The following is a 20796-nucleotide window of genomic DNA, read 5'->3' on the forward strand; positions in this document are numbered from 1 at the left end:
TTCCTCGATTACAGCTATTGTTGAGGAATGATGGTGGACATATTGAGCATTTCCTGTAAAGAACATCATCTTTGCTTTGTCGTACTTTGTTATGCTAATTATTGCTATTGTGATCAGATGAAGCGCCATCTGACGGACATTTTTTGAACTTTTGTATTTTTTTGGTTCTAATAAAACCTCATGTCATTCCAAGCATGTGTGTCAATTTGTACCTCTCTATCCACATTATTCCATGATTTATTCAGTTCTCAAATTTATACTGACTTTTTGATCACCTGGTATAAGTACACTTACTGTCTTTACTCAATTAATCTTCCGCGTAAATAAATTATTCAGCAACACTTCGTCAGGTAATTAGTGTCAGAAATCTGAGGTAACTGAGGGTGGCATAAATCTGAAACAAGGAGCAGTCGACACGAAGTGTTCCAAATTCTGTCAGATTTAAACAATCAGTACTTGGGGACCCCCTAGTCTATTGGGAACTCTTCAGAGATTAATATATGTAGGTTACTATTTATTAATAAGATCGGTAGATACGTGGATCGAGGAGCCGTCCCACAATGTCAATATCAGCTCTTGAGAATATTTGTCGACCGCAGATCTACATTTATGTTCTCCTCTTTCAAAAATGTCTCCATTACATATTACACACTTATGTCAGTGCTTCTTCCCATCCCCAAACCACTTCTGGAACTCGATCTTTCTGGATAACTTTTACCTGTGTCTATCTTTGTACAGCTTTTTCTTGATTTTGTTAACAGAAGAAAATCACCTGTGGTCTTTTGAATATGGAAGATGAGGCATCATTACAATACTGTTTTGCCAAAAATTCACTAACGAGAAAGGCAGCATGAGCAGGTGCATTATGGTGGTGCAAAAACCATGAATTATTTCCCCATAAATCAAAGCATTTTTTCGAATTGCTTCAGCAAATGACGTTGAAGTTACGATACTCCACATTAATTTTTAGATATTGTCGTAAGTACTCATTGTGCGCTGTGGCGTCGAGAACGAAGAAATACAGTGACCGTAATCTTGACATTTGACTGCATTTGTGGAGCTCTATTCGGTTTTGAAAATTCAGAATGCTTCTACTTCGGCCACTGAGCTTAGTTTCGAGGTTGTATCCGTAGCAGCATGATTCATTAACCGTTGTGAAGCATTCCAATAGTTCTGCACTGTTGCTAACTTCATTTAGCGAGTCCTAAGCAACTTGCATTCGCTGCTATTTTTGATCGAAATTCAACAGTTTTGGAACAAATTTTGCTATCACATATTTCATACCAAAATCAACAAAAAGTTTAATAGCATGAGCCAGATGATACACTAATGTCACCAGCGAGTTTTGTGATTACGATTCGGCGATCGTTGATAACCATTTACGCACCTTTTCCAAGATTTCATCGGTTGATGATGTAGTGTGGCGTCCACGCCTCTCATCACCTTCAACGATTTCACGAGGTGCAGTGAACTGCTTATACCGCTCACAAACCCTTATTTTCCCTAGTAGAGGCACTAAAAGGAACACCTAACGTTTCCAAAACTGTACTTCACGTTATTCTGTTCTTATACTAAAATTTTATACAAATTCCCAGATCCATTTTTCTACAATATCACCTATATCACTAAAACACATAAAACCTTTAATATGGCAGCTGACGACAGATTAAACAGACAATGTGGCTAACACTGGGTAATGATTTTCAGAAATGTTTGCCCAATCAACAGTGAAAAAATCGGTCCAACACAACAAACAAAACTTCAAAATTCCAGTTCTTGAAAATAACTCGTATATTGAAAGTGAGATCTGGTTTTGTCAGTAGTTATTGCCTCTTATGTTCTTAGGCTCCGTGATACAAAGAGTTTTAATATCCTTCTTGATTCTCAGAATCCTTAACATTGTGGTGCTTCTGGTACCAGCAGGTTATTTATACTTTTTTCTAACTGCATAGAATGAGTCTTTCTGAGATTATGTATTAAACTACCTGCTATGTACAAGCTTTGAATCTGTTCACCTATCACCTGGATCACATCTGGTTGAGTTTTCTCACCTGAATTAATACGTTTGTGTCATCAACAGACATTGCAGCTTTTGCACCATCTATTACAATCATTGTGAGATCCCTTACAAAAGATACAAACTGGAGCAGGCAGAGTATCAACTACTGTGGGACGCCTCATCTTGTGTTCCCTCATTCTGAGCCTAGTTTCATTCATGTGCCTTTCTCAATCGCCTCACTAGATGCAGTACCTGGGAGCTGCACGACACGAGGTTTTAGTTGCAATTAGTTTGTTGATTATTTAATACTGATATTTATGTAAATATCACTCTCATTTTCTCCCTAATACTTAATTCGACAGCCAAAAGGTGGAATCCCTAATGTATGCTGATATAGTAGATCTGACATGTGTCTATATGGCTCAGAATCACCCTCATTAAAGTCGTTGGAAGATCATTTAGTAGGTTAAGAATAGGAGTCGAAGCTGCACTGCACCAAGTGGGAATGTGTACGTTATATTCCCAGATTCTTAGTGTCAGTCTGTGATGCAGACCATAAAAGTGCCATTAGGAATGCTATCTCACATCTAAATTGCAGATATAGAAACGCTTGTGCAGATTAACTGTTATTCATATCCAAGACAATGTCAATGTTACTGCAAACTTTTTTACTTAATTTTATTAACAAATCATAATATACAAAGTATGTGGCAATTTGGTAGATATCTTAATATGAGAGCAACCAGTACCATTCCCTTTCAAGTCACTGAAACATCATTTACGCAATTAAAAACAGTAGTGGACCTGGCACTGAACCTTGTGGAGCCCATGTGTTGTATTCCCTCAGTCTGACTTTAGTTTCATACCTGTGACAAGTCAGTAAAAAATATCGTTAGGAACAGTGCGGAGCACCCAGATTTAAAGGCTTTAGTTGCAACCTCGTTTGCAGATTGATTACTACTGATATGCATGTCTATGTCACTTTTATTTCACCCATTTGTATTTTATTTGTCTATCGAACAATGGATCCGAAATGAATGGTGAGACAGTGTATCTGTGACCCAGCCAGGTTCTCATTGGTAGTTGGACTGGGGACACTCACGGCAGCCTTTTCAGCGAGCCGCTCGGCAACGATGCGGGTGCTGTCGAACATGTCGGTGCCGGGCCCCAGCGAGTAGCAGCGCTCCTGGCGGCCGTCGGGTGAGCTAGGACAGGTGCTGGTCTCCGGCTCGCAACTGCAGCCCGTCTCCTGGCAGAGAGGGCCCGCCGTGTTAGGCGACACGTCCCCCAGGTTGCTCGACGAGAACGCGGAGATGAACGGGCCCTGCAAAGCAACGCCTCTTCAAGTTCTCACACGTTACTACTAAAGCACGCCTAGTCTCTGAATAACACACATAAGTAAAATAAATGGGTACTCAATCTTAACCTTCATGCGCTCGCGCTAGAAATAGTCACGCGAGCGCTCGCGCGGGCGGTCGGCCGACCACCCGAGAGTTTTCATCAATCTTTTGAGGTTTTCCGTTTTTAAAGGTCATATTTCCATAAAATTTCGACATATGATATCTCACACAATATTGCGAACACATTTGTAATCAAAATTATTTATTTAACATTAAAATATACAATGGAATACAAAAGGGAAGCCAAATACTCAAATGAAATATAAGAACATTTTTTTAATTGTAATGTTTTGGGACTATATAATGTAATACTCAAGACTAGAATTATTCATTGTCTTAACTCGTCACAAGAAAAGCTAATTTTGCTTTGAAAAAAGAATTTTTGATTGAAAACGTCACAAACATTTCAGTCACATGAAAAATGCTGATCAGTCTGTATGCATTTCATTTTCGTTTTGAGGCTGACAACAATTATTGCACGTAACTGTCGTGGTTGAATGTCGTAGACAGACGTTTCTTCCACATTCATCGCATTCTCGCTTTGTTTTTATATTCTTTTTTGAGCCACACAAATAACATATTCCTCTCCTTGTAGGGGTTGATACAGCTGGATAAACTACGTCAGTACCTCTGTAATTTTCCAAAAATACTAATAAATCTTTTGGTAAATGCTTCAATTTAGCTCTTTCTTTCAGGTTTTCGCTCATCAGTTCCAAAGATAATGCATGTAAGAATTGTCTTCTCGTTTTTTCTTTCACATTACCTGTGTTGAATTGAAAAATGCGTAACGAATTTATTCCTACCAAGTCAAGTAAGCGGAAAAATATACTTGCAGGCCACCTTTGTGTTCTTCTTGATATTGAAATTCTGGAGCACATGCACATTCACTAGAGAACTGGAAGAGTCTATAAAATTGAGGAATTATAGGGGAATTACAAAAAGAAATGCTCACATTCCGAAGTAGACGAGTAGAACAAAGTCTCGTAAGCGCTCGCAAGGCGGTAACTGACCGTGTTTGTAAGTGCCGTAATCGCTTGCAAGGCGGTAAACTGACCGCCGAACGTGTTAGGACCTGTTTGAACTTGTCCTGAGAGGCAGAGAGGCCAGACTTGGACGAACTTTGAGCAGCATCTGTCGGAAACAGGTGCACCCAGAGAATACATGTCCCTCCCGCCGCCTCGTTACCTTTGTGGAGTAAGTATGGAGCGAAAGTGCAAAAAGGCGGTCACTTCACCGCCCGCGCGAGCGCGTGAAGGTTAAGGTAGCTTGCAGCACTATGGTACCGAACAGTTTGTGGTCATGCTGTAAGTGCCTTGCCCTCATCTGACCCCCAACTTCGGCATGTGTTAGCGAGCAGGTTATATGGCCACCTACAGCTTAATAAGACATCTGCAGCACGAATAGAATTAGATAACTCTTCACCTTTTTATGGTGCAAAATCTGAACCAACAAAAGGAGTGGCACGAGCTCATATCTGCCAGACAAGCCAGTTATACAAGGTCACTACCCATCCCACACTGCTTGAATACAAGTCGATCAATTGGAATTCTGAAATAATTGTGGACTTTATTGAAGCTACAGCATTGTTTATAGGATTACTTCTCGAATTGTTTCCAATCATTGTTGATACATGTCATCAGATGAGCTGTGGCGCTTAAACATACTTGTTTACATAGCCGTTTGTTAGAATTAACGGCTTCAAACTTGTTCTAGACAGCTTCTTTCAAGTCCTCAACTGTCTGAATGTGACCTTATGTAAAATTCTCTGCACAGAGGTTCTATAAATATCTGTTCAAGGGGCTCTCGATAACAGCTTGTAAAATTTAAACCTTAACTTCATCAGTTACTGATGGCCTTCCCGACCTGTGGCAATCCGCAGCAGATCCATTTTTCTCTCACGTTTGCGTAAATTGTAGACAGCCTTCGTTGTAGGATGAACAGTGCTGAAATTATTATTCCCGTCATTCGTCACTAATTTATGGTTCAAATGGCTCTGAGCACTATGCGACTTAACTTCTGAGGTCATCAGTCGCCTAGAACTTAGAACTAATTAAACCTAACTAACCTAACTAACCTAAGGACATGACACACATCCACGACCGAGGCAGGATTCGAATCTGCGACCGTAGCGGTCGCTCGGCTCCAGACTGGAGCGCCTAGAACCGCACGGCCATTCCGGCCGGCCACTAAATTATAACTACCTTTATACCACGTTTTGTTCTCTAGAAAACAACCTTACAACAGTTTACAATCAATGATGAAGAATGTCACAAATATCTGATTTAATAGCAGTGCACTCTGGTGTTTGTATCACAAACAACAAGATTACAATAACGCTTTCAGTGGGTTACGATAGGAAGTGACTTTTGACCCACTATATAGTTTATATGGTGTAAAAAATGGTGCGTTATCGCCTCCTTAAAAATGGTGGTTCGTGGAGTATATCAGTCGTGAGAAAATTCTAAAAAAGTTAGATGATGAAAGTCCGATATAAGTACCACCAGCGGAACATAACTACAACTAAGTTTAAAACAGACGTTATGTGCAGGATTTTAGAAATATACATTTTGCTCTAGCAGATGAAGGTGCACTGGTGCTTAACTTGGCCCACAGTCAAATTTTATTCAAAGGGTGAACGAAGGCGACGTAATTGGGGAGTGGAGCGCTGGTATTTTTTGTGAGAGAGTGTGCTGTGGTGTAACAATCTCTTTACTTAAGCCCTTCAGGATTAAATGTGTTAGACAAATAAGAACATAGTTTTCGGTCTTATGGTACTGACACGAATATGGAACACCCGATGGTTCAGAGTGGACCTGGTGCCACACGTCAGAACTTGTCCCAGCTCGAACATTGCGATATCTGTAGCAACGACGGCCCCAACATTGAAGCTGGTAAGGGTGGAAGAAAAAATTGAAGGTGCACACGCTCTTGTTCTCAAATCGAGATCTGAATAACTAATGTGATCTGTCGTACGCTTTAAATTCATTCCTACTCCAACCAACAATGCAACTACCAGGTAACAAGCAAAACAAGCACAAAATAAAAAAATTCATTTACCAATGATTTAAAGGCTTGAGCAGAAATGCATCCAATGAGGAACATTTAACAATGCCTTGAGGTAAGAAAAATTCTAGCCTCAATGAATATGAAATAAGAAGCGAAATAGTGCACCACGATTCGTTCCCATACAGTTGGTGTATATCCTCTAAAGAGACTGGTAAACACATAGGTTACTAATACAACGCACATTCATCCCGGAGTTACTCAGCTACATAACAAGTACATTCCCATGTACCCCGTTACTATAATGGTTTTTTACGAATTGATAGACACTCTAGTGACCACTCAAAACGCTACGCCCAAACTAATTCTTAACCTAGAGCACTGATTTGCTACTCATTCGCTATCGTGAAAATAGAATTACTTAAAGTACGGCAGTAGGCGTTTGCCATAGGATATCACTTACAATAGGCACACACGTGGCTTCAGTAAACAAGGTTTAGAAAAGGTTCATAAAACACAGCCAACGAAATCAATGATCGCTCGGATATGGCTTTCACAATCTCCCGTCCCAGGCCAATCCAAACAAAGACAGATGTGAAAATTCAAACAAAAATGATACAGCCAGAGTCAATTATGCCAGCCGCATTCACATACACGTGCTAAACACTTTACACATTACAGTAAGCGATACCGAGCAACCGTCTTCTCCTCTCGAAGGATATGCGGATTTCAATCCAAATGACAAAATCCACTATCTGAATGATAAAATCGTTGATATACACAATCAGTACAAAATACAATCAATTCTCCAACAGAAAGATCTCAATAGATAGTTGGAAGTGTAAAGCACTATACAACTAAACTATAGATCCCTGAACCTTCACATGATTCGCACAAAAGCAAAGCAAACACTCACAGACAGAGTCAGAACCAATTTCTCTAGAACGTGTATTGTCAACCGACCAGAAACACATATACTCACCGGTGCAAAACATCAGACTGACAACTATTAATAACTAATCCTTAAGACAGTTTCCATGCAAACAGAAAACCCAGTATCCCTAATCACCAAACACAAGTCATTATGCAGTTACTCAGAACCGAGCCACAATCAATTTCCGAAGACATGATATCAAATTAACCATAAACACAAACACACAAAAACACACACACACACACACACACACACACACACACACACACACACACACACACAAAACTCAACGCAAAACGACGCAGACGTTAGTTTGCCGGTCCATACGAGAGGAAACGCACTGTTAAGCTACAGCCAGTATAATATAACGACTGTAGCTAACGCTTTCTCAGTTAGAAAGTCAGTAACCACACCGTCAGACAAATGAGCAAAATGCTGGAAACCCTTGCCCTTCTTATGAGACTACTGAACAGTATAAGACTATGGTGTCGTCCACAGCACGAGGTGTCGTGCAAAAGTTGCACCTGTTCCTGAAGTGCTTTATTTGCTACAGCACACAACAACAACATCGACTAGCATCAGCGATTCGAGATCTATAAGCGCAGCCTTAAAGAGAGGCACATACCACTGAGAAGTTCCGCTCTGCTCCACCTCGCGAGACACACAGAAAACCACGTTTCTGGACGCTGCACGTCTCAGTTCGCGAAAACAGCCACCAGGTGGTGTCAACTCGAGGAAGAGTGTCGCTCGCTAAAGGTGTATTTTAAAATTCAAAAATGACTGAGCACTACGGGACTTAACTGCTGAGGTCATCAGTCCCCTAGAACTTAGAACTACTTAAACCTAACTAACCTAAGGACATCACACACATCCACGCCCGAGGCATGATTCGAACTTGCGACCATATATTTTAAAATTCTCTAAAGGTAGGACCACTTGGCTCAAGAGTAGATTACTATAGTTCTTACACCAGATGAAGTAACAGTTAAAGCCTAAAACTCGCACGTCGTGACGTATATACACGCTCTCAATCAGGGACGGTGGTCTTCCTGTTTAGTTTTACATCTGGTAGCATGCTATGGCTGGTTCAAATGGCTCTGCGCACTACGGGACTCAACTTCTGAGGTCATTAGTTCCCTAGAACGTAGAACTACTTAAACCTAACTAACCTAAGGACATCACACACATCCATGCCCGAGGCAGAATTCGAACCTGCGACCGCAGCGGTCTCGCGGTTCCAGACTGTAGCGCCTAGAACCGCACGGTCACTCCGGCCGGCGGTAGCATGCTGTCTTAGAGCTTCTGTTTTCTTCTTTAGTCTTATGCTCAGGTGGTTGCTGTCTTTTGGGGTCAATTCTAGTGTCAGAATCTACTTTTCGGGTGTGAGCAATGACGTCATACCTAAGGCAGAGACACTACATAGACGCAGACTTTGAAAGCAACTGATCGTAATCGCAAACAAGCAAACGTATACACGATAAAATTACAATCACAGTTCACGTAATAAATTACTTAGCCACAAATTATATCGAAAGGAATTTAAGTTAACGAAAATCAATAAGAATAGAAAAAGAGAACTGTATATATCTGAAATAAATTATTTTATAAATTAATTTATGCGGCACACGGGATGTGAGTCACAAACAGGTACAACAAAACACCTTTTGAAAATGAGCTTTCGGCCGACAAAGCCTACGTCGGAGATAGAACACACACACACACACACACACACACACACACACACACACACACACACACACACGCACGCACGCACGCACACGCTCGCTCACCCACATGACTGCAGTCTCTGACTGCTGAGGCCACCCATTTATTTATTTTTATTTTTTTTTTAATTTGCGGTAAGTTCCTGATGGACCGAACTGCTGAGGTCATCGGTCTCTAGGCTTACACCCTTCTTAAATTAACTTACACTAACGACAATGTCCATTATGATTATCCGGGCTGTTATGCCGTGGTCGGTTGATGAATTTTGTCTCAATTCCCAACGGTTCGTCCCCGTCTGTGGGAGACATCTTCAAGGGGGCCTGTAGCTCGATAGAAGGTCCAACACACCCACTGGCTCGCTACTAACAGCCCGGATAATCATAATGGACATGACATTTCCGGCCGTGAAAGTCTACATTTTAGTAACCAACGACAATACACACACCCAGGCCCGAGGGAGGACTCGTACCTCCGACGGGGGGAGCTGCACAGACCGTGGAAAGGCGCCTAGATAGCGCGGCTATCCCGCGAGGCACACATTCGGTCCTGGATGTTTCATCGTAATTTATGAGTGTAAGAAAAGCACAGACAACTTTTAAATAAATTACACTATATCTCATTATGAAGTCATAATATTGTGAAAGAGTGTTAATTTTTGGTACAAGTACTGAGTTTAATGGGACTAGTAGATTAGTAACGAAAAGTAAGGTCTAATAAATACTGGAATCGGTAACTAGAATTAAGTTATACGGGTAAATTCACAGCTTAATTCTAATTCCTATTCCTACCATTCCATATTACACCCTTTAGTTCGTCTTTCGAGCAGGTATGTGCATTGAGGTGTAATAGGATTTCTGCATTTGTAATTGCTCTCTAAACTTCTGCGGAAAAATGACTAATATTGGAATCGGTAACTAGAACTGACCTATATCAATTAATTCTAGTTACCGATTCCAACTATTCCACGGTTCGTTATGTATGCAGTATTAATACCAAGTATATGAACTAACGTGTGACAGGATTTCTACATTTGGCATTACTCTCTTCAGTATTATGGAAAAGAAAAAAAAGTTTGGAATCTATTAATACAATTTTCGTTACTTTTCCGTAGTAATTTTGAGATTAATAATAAATCTAGAAATCCTACAAAAACATAGTTCACAGATTTACTGGAAAACTGTCCAAAATTATGTATCATCGAATAGTTGGAATCGGTATCTGGAATTGACTCCCTACATAGGCCAGTTCTCTTTACCGATTCCAACTATTCGATGGTTCAATAATTAGATCTTTTTTCATCAGGTGTGTGCACTGAAGTGTAGGCTAATGGGATATCTGCACTTGTAACTGCCCTGTGGACTACTGCGAAAAAGTTACTAATATTGGAATCGGAGGGTAGAACTGTTCTATGTAGAAGGTCAATTGTAGTTACCTTTTACAGTTTTTGTTATTTCATTGCAGTAGTTTTAGTGGGCAGTTACAAATGTAGAAACGCTATTACCTTTCAGCACATACAATTCCTGCCAAAATAATTTACATATGAATCATGGAACGGTCGGAATCGGTAACTGGAATTTACGTACATAGGTTCATTCTATTTATCGATTACAATATTGTTTTTTTATGGATTTTTGTTAGTTGTGATCTGGCTTTTATTTTAGAATTTAGTGTGTCGGTTTCTCCACATTTCATGCTACTGTATCGTATTTATTGTTACTCGTTTCATTTTCCAGTTTTTCTGCTAAATTTAGCTTCTCCCCGCCCAAAACGCCCACTTCCTATACTTATCCCGTTAGTTACAATAATTAATAGTAAAATTAAGGCAATTATATAATAATAATATTACTTCACCATGTGTTTTACTGTAGTACAGTTTAAAAGTGCTCGGTGCTTTTCTATTCGCATAAATTACGAGAATGATTCTTATCGAAGACGAAATTTTTTTTTAAATTCTTGTTCTTAATTATTTTCGTTATCTTCAGTTAATTTCAATATAATTCACGATTAAGTAAATAACTGCGTGAAACATGAATGTAATTTTATTGCATGCTGCGTTCGTCTGCTTATGAGTATGATCCGTTCCTTTCATACATAGCAACTTTGGCTTAGGTATAAAAGACATTCCTCGAAGCCGACGAGTGGAATCGGACAATAGAATTTATTCGTCTGCTGTTTCCAGTACGCCGTACAAAAAGGACACAGTACGTATACTTCGAGACTTAATTACACTATATTTTTTACCGTAACTTCATCTCTGAATAAATAAGTGAGTTAATATAAATATACGATCTTCCGCATTCTTTATTTGTATTGACGGAATCCTAAACATTTTATTTTTGTAGAAATAATCTAGAATGAGATTTTCACTCTGGAGCGGAGTGTGCGCTGATATGAAACTTCCTGGCAGATTAAACCTGTGTGCCCGACCGAGACTCGAACTCGGGACCTTTGCCTTTCGCGGGCAAGTCCTCCACCAACTGAGCTACCGAAGCACGACTCACGTCCGGTACTCACAGCTTTACTTCTGCCAGTACCTCGTCTCCTACCTTCCAAACTTTACAGAAGCTCTCCTGCGAACCTTGCAGAACTAGCACTCCTGAAAGAAAGGATATTGCGGAGACATGGCTTAGCCACAGCCTGGGGGATGTTTCCAGAATGAGATTTTCACTCTGCAGCGGAGTGTGCGCTGATATGAAACTTCCTGGCAGATTAAAACTGTGTGCCCGACCGAGACTCGAACTCGGGACCTTTGCCTTTCGCGGGCAAGTGCTCCACCAACTGAGCTACCGAAGCACGACTCACGTCCGGTACTCACAGCTTTACTCCTGCCAGTACCTCGTCTCCTACCTTCCAAACTTTACAGAAGCTCTCCTGCGAACCTTGCAGAACTAGCACTCCTGAAAGAAAGGATATTGCGGAGACATGGCTTAGCCACAGCCTGGGGGATGTTTCCAGAGTGAGATTTTCACTCTGCAGCGGAGTGTACGCTGATACGAAACTTCCTGGCAGATTAAAACTGTGTGCCCGACCGAGACTCGAACTCGGGACCTTTGCCTTTCGCGGGCAAGTGCTCCACCAACTGAGCTACCGAAGCACGACTCACGTCCGGTACTCACAGCTTTACTTCTGCCAGTACCTCGTCTCCTACCTTCCAAACTTTACAGAAGCTCTCCTGCGAACCTTGCAGAACTAGCACTCCTGAAAGAAAGGATATTGCGGAGACATGGCTTAGCCACAGCCTGGGGGATGTTTCCAGAATGAGATTTTCACTCTGCAGCGGAGTGTGCGCTGATATGAAACTTCCTGGCAGATTAAAACTGTGTGCCCGACCGAGACTCGAACTCGGGACCTTTGCCTTTCGCGGGCAAGTGCTCCACCAACTGAGCTACCGAAGCACGACTCACGTCCGGTACTCACAGCTTTACTTCTGCCAGTACCTCATTCTGGAAACATCCCCCAGGCTGTGGCTAAGCCATGTCTCCGCAATATCCTTTCTTTCAGGAGTGCTAGTTCTGCAAGGTTCGCAGGAGAGCTTCTGTAAAGTTTGGAAGGTAGGAGACGAGGTACTGGCAGAAGTAAAGCTGTGAGTACCGGACGTGAGTCGTGCTTCGGTAGCTCAGTTGGTGGAGCACTTGCCCGCGAAAGGCAAAGGTCCCGAGTTCGAGTCTCGGTCGGGCACACAGTTTTAATCTGCCAGGAAGTTTCATATCAGCGCACACTCCGCTGCAGAGTGAAAATCTCATTCTGGAAACATCCCCCAGGCTGTGGCTAAGCCATGTCTCCGCAATATCCTTTCTTTCAGGAGTGCTAGTTCTGCAAGGTTCGCAGGAGAGCTTCTGTAAAGTTTGGAAGGTAGGAGACGAGGTACTGGCAGAAGTAAAGCTGTGAGTACCGGACGTGAGTCGTGCTTCGGTAGCTCAGTTGGTGGAGCACTTGCCCGCGAAAGGCAAAGGTCACGAGTTCGAGTCTCGGTCGGGCACACAGTTTTAATCTGCCAGGAAGTTTCAGAAATAATCTACTTTACGTCGTCGCCGTTTTCCTAGAGCATAGCAAATATTTATAAAATAAGTATTAAAATAAAGATTAAAAATAAATGTTGTAATCGGAAAGATTAGGAACGACAGCATAGATATGGACAGGTGAAGGAAGATCAATATATAGAGATACTGTTAACTCCTGTTAGAAAGTAAAAGGAGCTCTTACATACTGAAGCGAAGGGAATGTAGGTGTGGGGATAGTCAAATAATGTCAGATAAATATATGGAGATATTATTATTAATCGATTCAGAGCGCTGCGTAGCATCAAAAATTACACAATGTGATCAAAAGTATCCGGATACCCCCGAAAAATACGTTTTTCATATTAGGTGCATTGTGCTGCCACCTACTGCCAGGTACTCCATATCAGCGACTTCAGTAGTCATTAGACATCGTGAGAGAGCAGAATTGGGCGCTCCGCGGAACTGTCATCAAGGCTGAACTCCAGCATAGCCGCACATAATGGATTGTCAAATAACAGCGTGAATGTCATACTGTCATAAAAATAGTATACAGCGCCAGACGTTCATCTGGTTACCAAAATTGGAACTAACTTTTTAAAGTGTAAATGGGTTACACATTAACGCATTAGCACATTTGCCAACTTTCACTGACATACCATAATAACAGCTCACATTAGACGTCTGTAACTGCACTTTAATTATGACAACTACGTGCTTCCAGGACTACAGAACACGACACACACACACACACACACACACACACACACACACACACAAAAAGAAATTCATGTCAGTGGACAGAGTATATCTGCAAGTTTTTAACCCACATTGCAGCTTCTCATTATGGGTGCCAATTCTGATGTGGTGACAGTCAGAATGTGCGTGCAATGGGCGTGCATGTGCGACATCAGCAGTCCTCTTTGAAAACCTATTTGCTGGATTGCCTATCAGCAGGTGCGGATTAATATAATGCAACAATATGGAGGAGGTGCCTTGCCTACCTGCTCTGACACGTCTTCCCCCCGAAGTGTGCTCGGTAACAACACAGCAGTGTGTATTACGAATCCGAACTTGGGGAGATGCGTAATGCTTTAATATGTATCATGTTTATGTATGCCTTGCAGTTTTCGCACAGTCTGTTATTAAATCCTAGAAAAACTTATGAATAACCCTGTATATAGCTGTCTAGGCTGAACTCATTAGAAAAACTGTCAAAACGATCATTACTTCTTACACGCATTTTGTGTGTTCGTTTGATAAGATTAAAGCGCTTCTTCTATTCGAAATGATTTATTTCATAAGTAGTCACGGAGCGTGATGATGGGGTGGTTAGGATACAAGTCACGCATTCGGGATGACGAGGGTTCAAATCCACTTCTGGCCAACCATATTTATTGTCCTAAATCGCTTCCTCTGAAAGGGCACGCATCGTTCTCTAATCCCAGCTTGTGCTCCATCTTCAATGACTTCGCTGACGACGGGACGTTAAACACTAATCTACCTTCCTTCCTTCATAGCTCACTCTGCTGCTTACCAAATTATAGATACTTTTCGAGGTGCACCATGCGATGGCCACTTATGACATCTCTGAAAGACGTATACACGACATGCCTTACGCTGGTCGAGAACTCTGGCGGATGTTGGTCAATCAGTCGCGTGACAGCAGATTTTTGGTGGTGGTGGTTGTTGGGATGTTTAAGGGGGACTAAACAGCGAAGGTCATCAGTCTCCAGATTTTTTGTTCTATGAAAGCACCGTCAGCCAGAAGGCAGACTCGAGCGTTGCAACCTGTTCCGTTCGGACCCATCTGGGGCCGATTTTTCTACTGTGAGGCCGTGGATGCTGGCTGCTGTTTTCACCCTGCTGCATCCTACATGAAGGCTAAGATCACAACAATATCTATATTGTATCAAGCCGTTGGTACACAGACTGCGTATTCGAACGTCAGCGTTCAGCATGCCTAGTTTTTGAGGCCGTAGCGTGGAAAAAGCACGTTGTAGAGTCTTTCCGAACGTGAAGATCTACGTCAAGGATGCTAGATATTGTAAACGTGCCCTTGATCGTAGAAAAATGAGATGATAGAACGTCACCTACGTCACATGCACGCCATTTTTTCAATTATTTTATTTCATATGTCATGTTAGATGGGACCAAACTGAGGAGCAAGTCTCCATTGTCATTCCAATTTTTCCAAGAATGCTTCGACCGAATAGAAGCAGTAAGCCATGAAGAAATTATTCAGTTTGGAGTAGAAAGTGCATGTATTATTGCTTATGTTCTTGAATTCTCGTGGCATCTTACTGAAATTCGATGCAGCACAATACTGCACGCCCTTTTATACAAGAGTCAAGGAGGAGAGTTTCTAATGCAGATTGGAGTTTTTCCAAGTATTAACTGAATGAAAGCTGCTATCTCTTGCGAATAAGCTGATACTGTTAACAACTTTTGACACTAAAGAAAATATGTATATACAGGCTAACCTCATAATTCCCAGATTACTGAACAGGGGTCGACAAGAGGTTAGCCAACTTATCACATACTGCTCGAACCGCCTCTTTCTGAGCCAAAAATACCCTCTTTGAATCAGAAGAGTTACCCCAATGTAAATGAAGCAGTATTTAGTTTTCGAACAACATCCTGAACACGGTGTAAGTAGCATGTTTGTATGTTGGCAGCGCTATAGACTGTGTTAATATCATTGACAGCGCTCTGCGCCCTTGGCAAGAGATTCTGTGGTTGAACGGCCAAGCAGTTAGTGAGTGGATAGGGAAGTGTATGGACATGATATTCTTCGTGGAGACTCTGTGTTGGTAGGACATGCATTGTACAGAGAGATGAAATGATGTGTTTATAAGGAAATACGCAAGGAAATGTATGAGGATGGATGTATGGTTGACAATGTTTGGGTAGTGGAATTATAGACAACTATACCATTTTTGGAGCAGGATGTCACATGAAGCAGACAAAATTTTCTTAATATATTGTTTGCTGTTCAACAAAATCTTTCTTTTGCTAACCATATGCCTCATAGTAGTTAAAGTCTATAGTAGTTAGAATCTTTTTATTTAGCTGACTGTTGTTGCTGCTTGCTGTGACTGCCGTAATTCGTGTTATGAAGTTTTTCTGTGAGGTCAGTGACTTATGAAAAAGAATGGGGTTTCCACTATTGGGATTTGTGATTGAAATGAGTTTAGCAATTAACAGAGTTGGAAGCAGTTTCATATTTCTTTTTATTTTCATATTTTTTGGATTTGTGTTATTGTTAGGATTTCTTGCAAGTCAGGGCCATTCTTTTGTGTTAATTATTGGAAGTCATGCATTCACTGCATAGCAGACAGATTGCGTTGGGGTTGTATATTGTGGGTAACAAATGAATAGGTTACATTTGAGTTGTCTTTGTCAGGGAAAATTTTGTAGGTCGGTGTTTAATTAAAAAGATAATAAAAGTATTCGTATCAATGGGTTTTCCACTATAGATTACTATCTATCTGAGCTCTTAGGAATTTGAACTATCCAATATCGCTAATCATACATGTTAATTCCGTGGAATCGAAATGTCAGTTTTTGTTTAATTGTGTGTTAGAAATACAACAGGGTCTTACTGTGATTTGGTATCAATTGAGTGTCTACAAGCTCCAAAAATCCTTCACTATCAAGCTGGTGTCAGCAGCAAACAGACATATTTGATGATCACCTGCAGTACTATAAACGACATCATTTATATAAATAAGAATCAAATTCAGTAGCGGCCTGAGGACAGACCCCTGCGGCAATGAAGAGTCTGGAGAGGCCATATTGGCTATCAGTTGAATCCTATATTTGGTGGGTTAATATAACTGCTATCCTAAGAATATATGCTGTTTCAGAGCACCAGAAAACTTATCTCTCAGAAATTTGTCATTTTTTGATATGTTTTTTTGTGATAAAATAACAGGAAACCTCATATTGGTTGCTAGATAATTTTCAAAATGTAAATTGTGTGTGTCGTGAAACTACGCCATTTCCAGGGAAAGGCACATTCAAGATCCATGAGAAACAAGTTTTTCTTGGTACGATTTCTTGTAATTAAATGTCAGTTAATAACATGTCTGTGATTAAAGCTTGTACAAGATAGTAACATACAAGTCAAGGACGAAAGTTACGGAACTGCAGTGAACTGTATGTAATAAGTACAGACACAGAGCTACAAAGTGATGTATGATGTGTCCAAGGTTGGTGTCTCATTGTATTCAACTTTTTCTTTTTCACTTACCTTCGCATTTTCTATTAGGTCCTGAGACTTCCTTATTAATTTAATAAAGATATTTTCTATGGTGTTCGATGTTATGCAGATATATCTTCTCTCTCTCAGGAGTGTTTGTGTTAGATTGACTTTATCTACAAGAGAGCTTGCCCTCATTGTTGTCAAATAATTTGCATTTTCTTGTTTGGTCTCGCATTTCACATGTTCTCAAGATTCTGCTACTGAATATAAACACCAGTCGAATAAGAATGACCTTAAATTTTTACTAAAAAGTGGGAATGATGAAATACGAAGGTCGGTCATTAAGTAATGCCCCAGATTTTTTTCTCAGTCATATTTATTGTTGAGAGTCAAAATTTCGTGACAATATACATCAACATGTCTTGTCCATGTCCTATTTTTCTACCTAGTCCCCATCACGTACTATGGCCGTACGCCAACTTTGTGGAAGAACATGCATTCCCTGCTGGTAAAAGCTCTTATCCCGTAGGCGTAGCCATGTTTTCACTGCATGACTGACACTCTCGCCATCTTAAAAGTGTGTTCCCCATAGTGAATCTCTAAGCGGCCCAAAGAGATGGAAGTCCGAGGGTGCCAGTTCTGGACTGTGGGTTGGATGAGCAAAGATGACCAATCCAATTTGGCGATGTGTTCCCGAGTTCTCAGATTTGAGCATGGGCGTTTATTATTGTGTTAGAGGAAGACTTCTGCTGGATTCTTGTTCCATCGAACACATCGGAAACGGTTCTTGAGTTTATTCAGAATCTTCACGTATGCCTCTGAATTGATGGTTAACCCTTTGGCATCACATCCACGAGAATGACGCCATCACAATCCCAGAACACTGTCACCATGACTTTTCCGGCAGAGGGTGTTATCCTGAATTTTTTCTTTTATAGTGAATGAGGATAGTGCCATTCCATGGTATGTCTTTTCGTTTCCTGCGCAAAGTGGCGCACGCAGGTTTCGTCTCCCGTAACGGTCCGTGTCAAACAGGCCTCTCCGTCGTTCTCGAAACACTCTAACAATTCAGATGAAATGGCCTTTCTCTGAATCTTGAGGTCCGCTGTGAGCATTCGTGGGATCGATCGTGAGCACCTCTTTTAATATTCGAGAGTCTCGATCATAGCAGACGCACTTCCAATGCTAACCGACAAGTGTAGAGCCAATTGTCGAGTTGTGATGCGCCGGTCGGCACAAATAATCGCATCCACACGATCCAGCATTTCTGGAGCAGTGACTGTGACAGGACGAGCGTGGCTGATCATGGAGCTGCGTTTTTGCATTTCCTGAGGCTGGAACTTTCTTTATCCATCGCTAAACTGTACCCCTATCAAATGCACCATCGCCATATACTGCACACAAACGTTTATGGATGTTCACGACAATCTTTTTCTGCACACAAGAATTCAATAAAAGCACACTGCTTGTAACGTGAGTCGTATGTAGATGCTATCTTGACGCTGTACTACGGCTCTGCCATCTGACAGAACTGTTCGGAACATCGCCGATGCACAGAATAAAGATTAAATGTGAAGCACCAACGAGGACGTTTGTCTATGTAGATCAAAGGCTTTAAAAAAAAGTGGGGCATTACTAATTGAATCACCCTCGTAATTTTTGTCTTGTGAGTAAGACTATCGTAAATTTGTATCGCACTGTTTGTAGTGGAATTTTTATACGCTTATATCCTTACTGACTCTATAGGGAACTTATAATATGTGCATGGATACTGAAGGTTTTATTTGAGTATTTTAGTGACATAACTACATGACTAGCATATGGATAATGGAGAAACTGTGCGTTTTAGTAGAGTTGACGTATGAATTCTATGCTCTTCCATTTCATAAGCTCTGATTTGCGAGCCGGATAAAGCCCACAACTTCCGCTGGAGCGTGCTGCGATTGCGTATAACGCGTTGGGTTCAAATGGCTCTGAGCACTATGGGACTTAACTGCTGTGGTCATCAGTCCCCTAGAACTTAGAACTACTTAAACCTAACTAACCTAAGGACATCACACACATCCATGCCCGAGGCAGGATTCGAACATGCGACCGTAGCAGTCGCGCGGATCCTGACTGTAGCGCGTAGAACCGCTCGGCCACTCCGGCCGGCTATCCCGTTGGGACACGCATACCGTATACACAAGCCGCATCGTTTCTGAGTGTTCAGCAGCACGTTAACTCGACACGCTTGACGTTGACGTTCGAATGCACGGTTCGTGTGCCGTCGGCTTAATGCTTTTCACAAGTGTCCGAATGAAATTACATAGACGCGGTTCTTTTTTGGGTCTTGGTTAGCCTGAGTAAATTCTCGTTCGGTGTGATTGTTCATATTACAACGGACACAGCTCTTCTTTTGATCAGATGAGAACTTCGTGTCCACCTGGACAGCTATATGTAGTTGTACTTCATTCATTAGTAAAAATTCATAATCTCAGTTCCTCGCTCACTCAGTGAAACGTTTACTAACGTTATTTTATGAATATGGTAAATTTTTTATGTTATGCCTAAGGTATAGTCGCCTTTGTAAACCTACCTGTTACGCACCTCGCCGGCCGAAGTGGCCGTGCGGTTAAAGGCGCTGCAGTCTGGAACCGCAAGACCGCTACGGTCGCAGGTTCGAATCCTGCCTCGGGCATGGATGTTTGTGATGTCCTTAGGTTAGTTAGGTTTAACTAGTTCTAAGTTCTAGGGGACTAATGACCTCAGCAGTTGAGTCCCATAGTGCTCAGAGCCATTTGAACCATTTGTTACGCACCTCAGATAGTGAACACTATACTGACTTTTAAACAATATCCGAGTTCGTCTACTTACCAAGGCTACGTCCCATTTGTTCTTTCTTGGAACTACGTAGTCCGCACGTTCTCGGCCAATGCTCGCCATATCCTAATTCATTGTCCTATTTATATGCTCTGTTTAATGTAGCTGGGTACTCGCTCCGTAGCATCATATATTAATCTCTTGTCTGACGTAATACTTCAGCTTTTATGTAAGTACCGGTGTAGATGTTTGCTGATAAATGCAATAGATCCGGCACCTGTATTTTCTTAGATCAGATCGATCAATACGTTCGTTGAAAATCACTAAAACTTAGAGATTAATATTTTTGGAGACGTAATCTCAGATGTCTGTGCCAGTTCAAATCTTACAAATGACATATAATACATACACAGAGCCTGAGTGTCTTCTTTTACTAATATTAACTAATGTACTGCGTTTTGAAACACATCAACAAATGTTAAGTTGAACTTGCGAAAATTTAGTCCTTGTCACTGAACAGCTTGAATTATATTGCGTGATGGTTTGGGCTTGCCTGAAAATTAATTAGAAATCACTTGAAATGGTGTTCCATTATTTTAATTAAACGTTCGAGTTAGAATTTGAAGACAAGTTAGCTTCCAAGATACTGGATCATATGACGAGTATGACGTAAATAACTTAATACAAAATATGCCGAGTCATTTGAAGATTAACCACTCAGTTCGAGA

The 20796-nt window shown here is 41.2% G+C and overlaps 1 protein-coding gene across 1 annotated transcript in view; it reads right to left on the reverse strand.

The window, feature by feature from the left end:
* LOC126455831 (neutral ceramidase-like) overlaps positions 1 to 20796 on the reverse strand; it is a 205711-nt gene that overhangs the window by 101683 nt on the left and 83232 nt on the right. Inside the window, exon 5 of the mRNA XM_050091593.1 lies at positions 3102 to 3323. Coding sequence (XP_049947550.1) covers positions 3102 to 3323 — 222 coding nt within the window. The remainder of the gene's footprint in view (positions 1 to 3101; positions 3324 to 20796) is intronic.

This window comes from Schistocerca serialis, chromosome 2 (assembly GCF_023864345.2).
Source record: "Schistocerca serialis cubense isolate TAMUIC-IGC-003099 chromosome 2, iqSchSeri2.2, whole genome shotgun sequence".
In the NCBI taxonomy this organism is placed as follows: Eukaryota; Metazoa; Arthropoda; class Insecta; order Orthoptera; family Acrididae; genus Schistocerca; species Schistocerca serialis.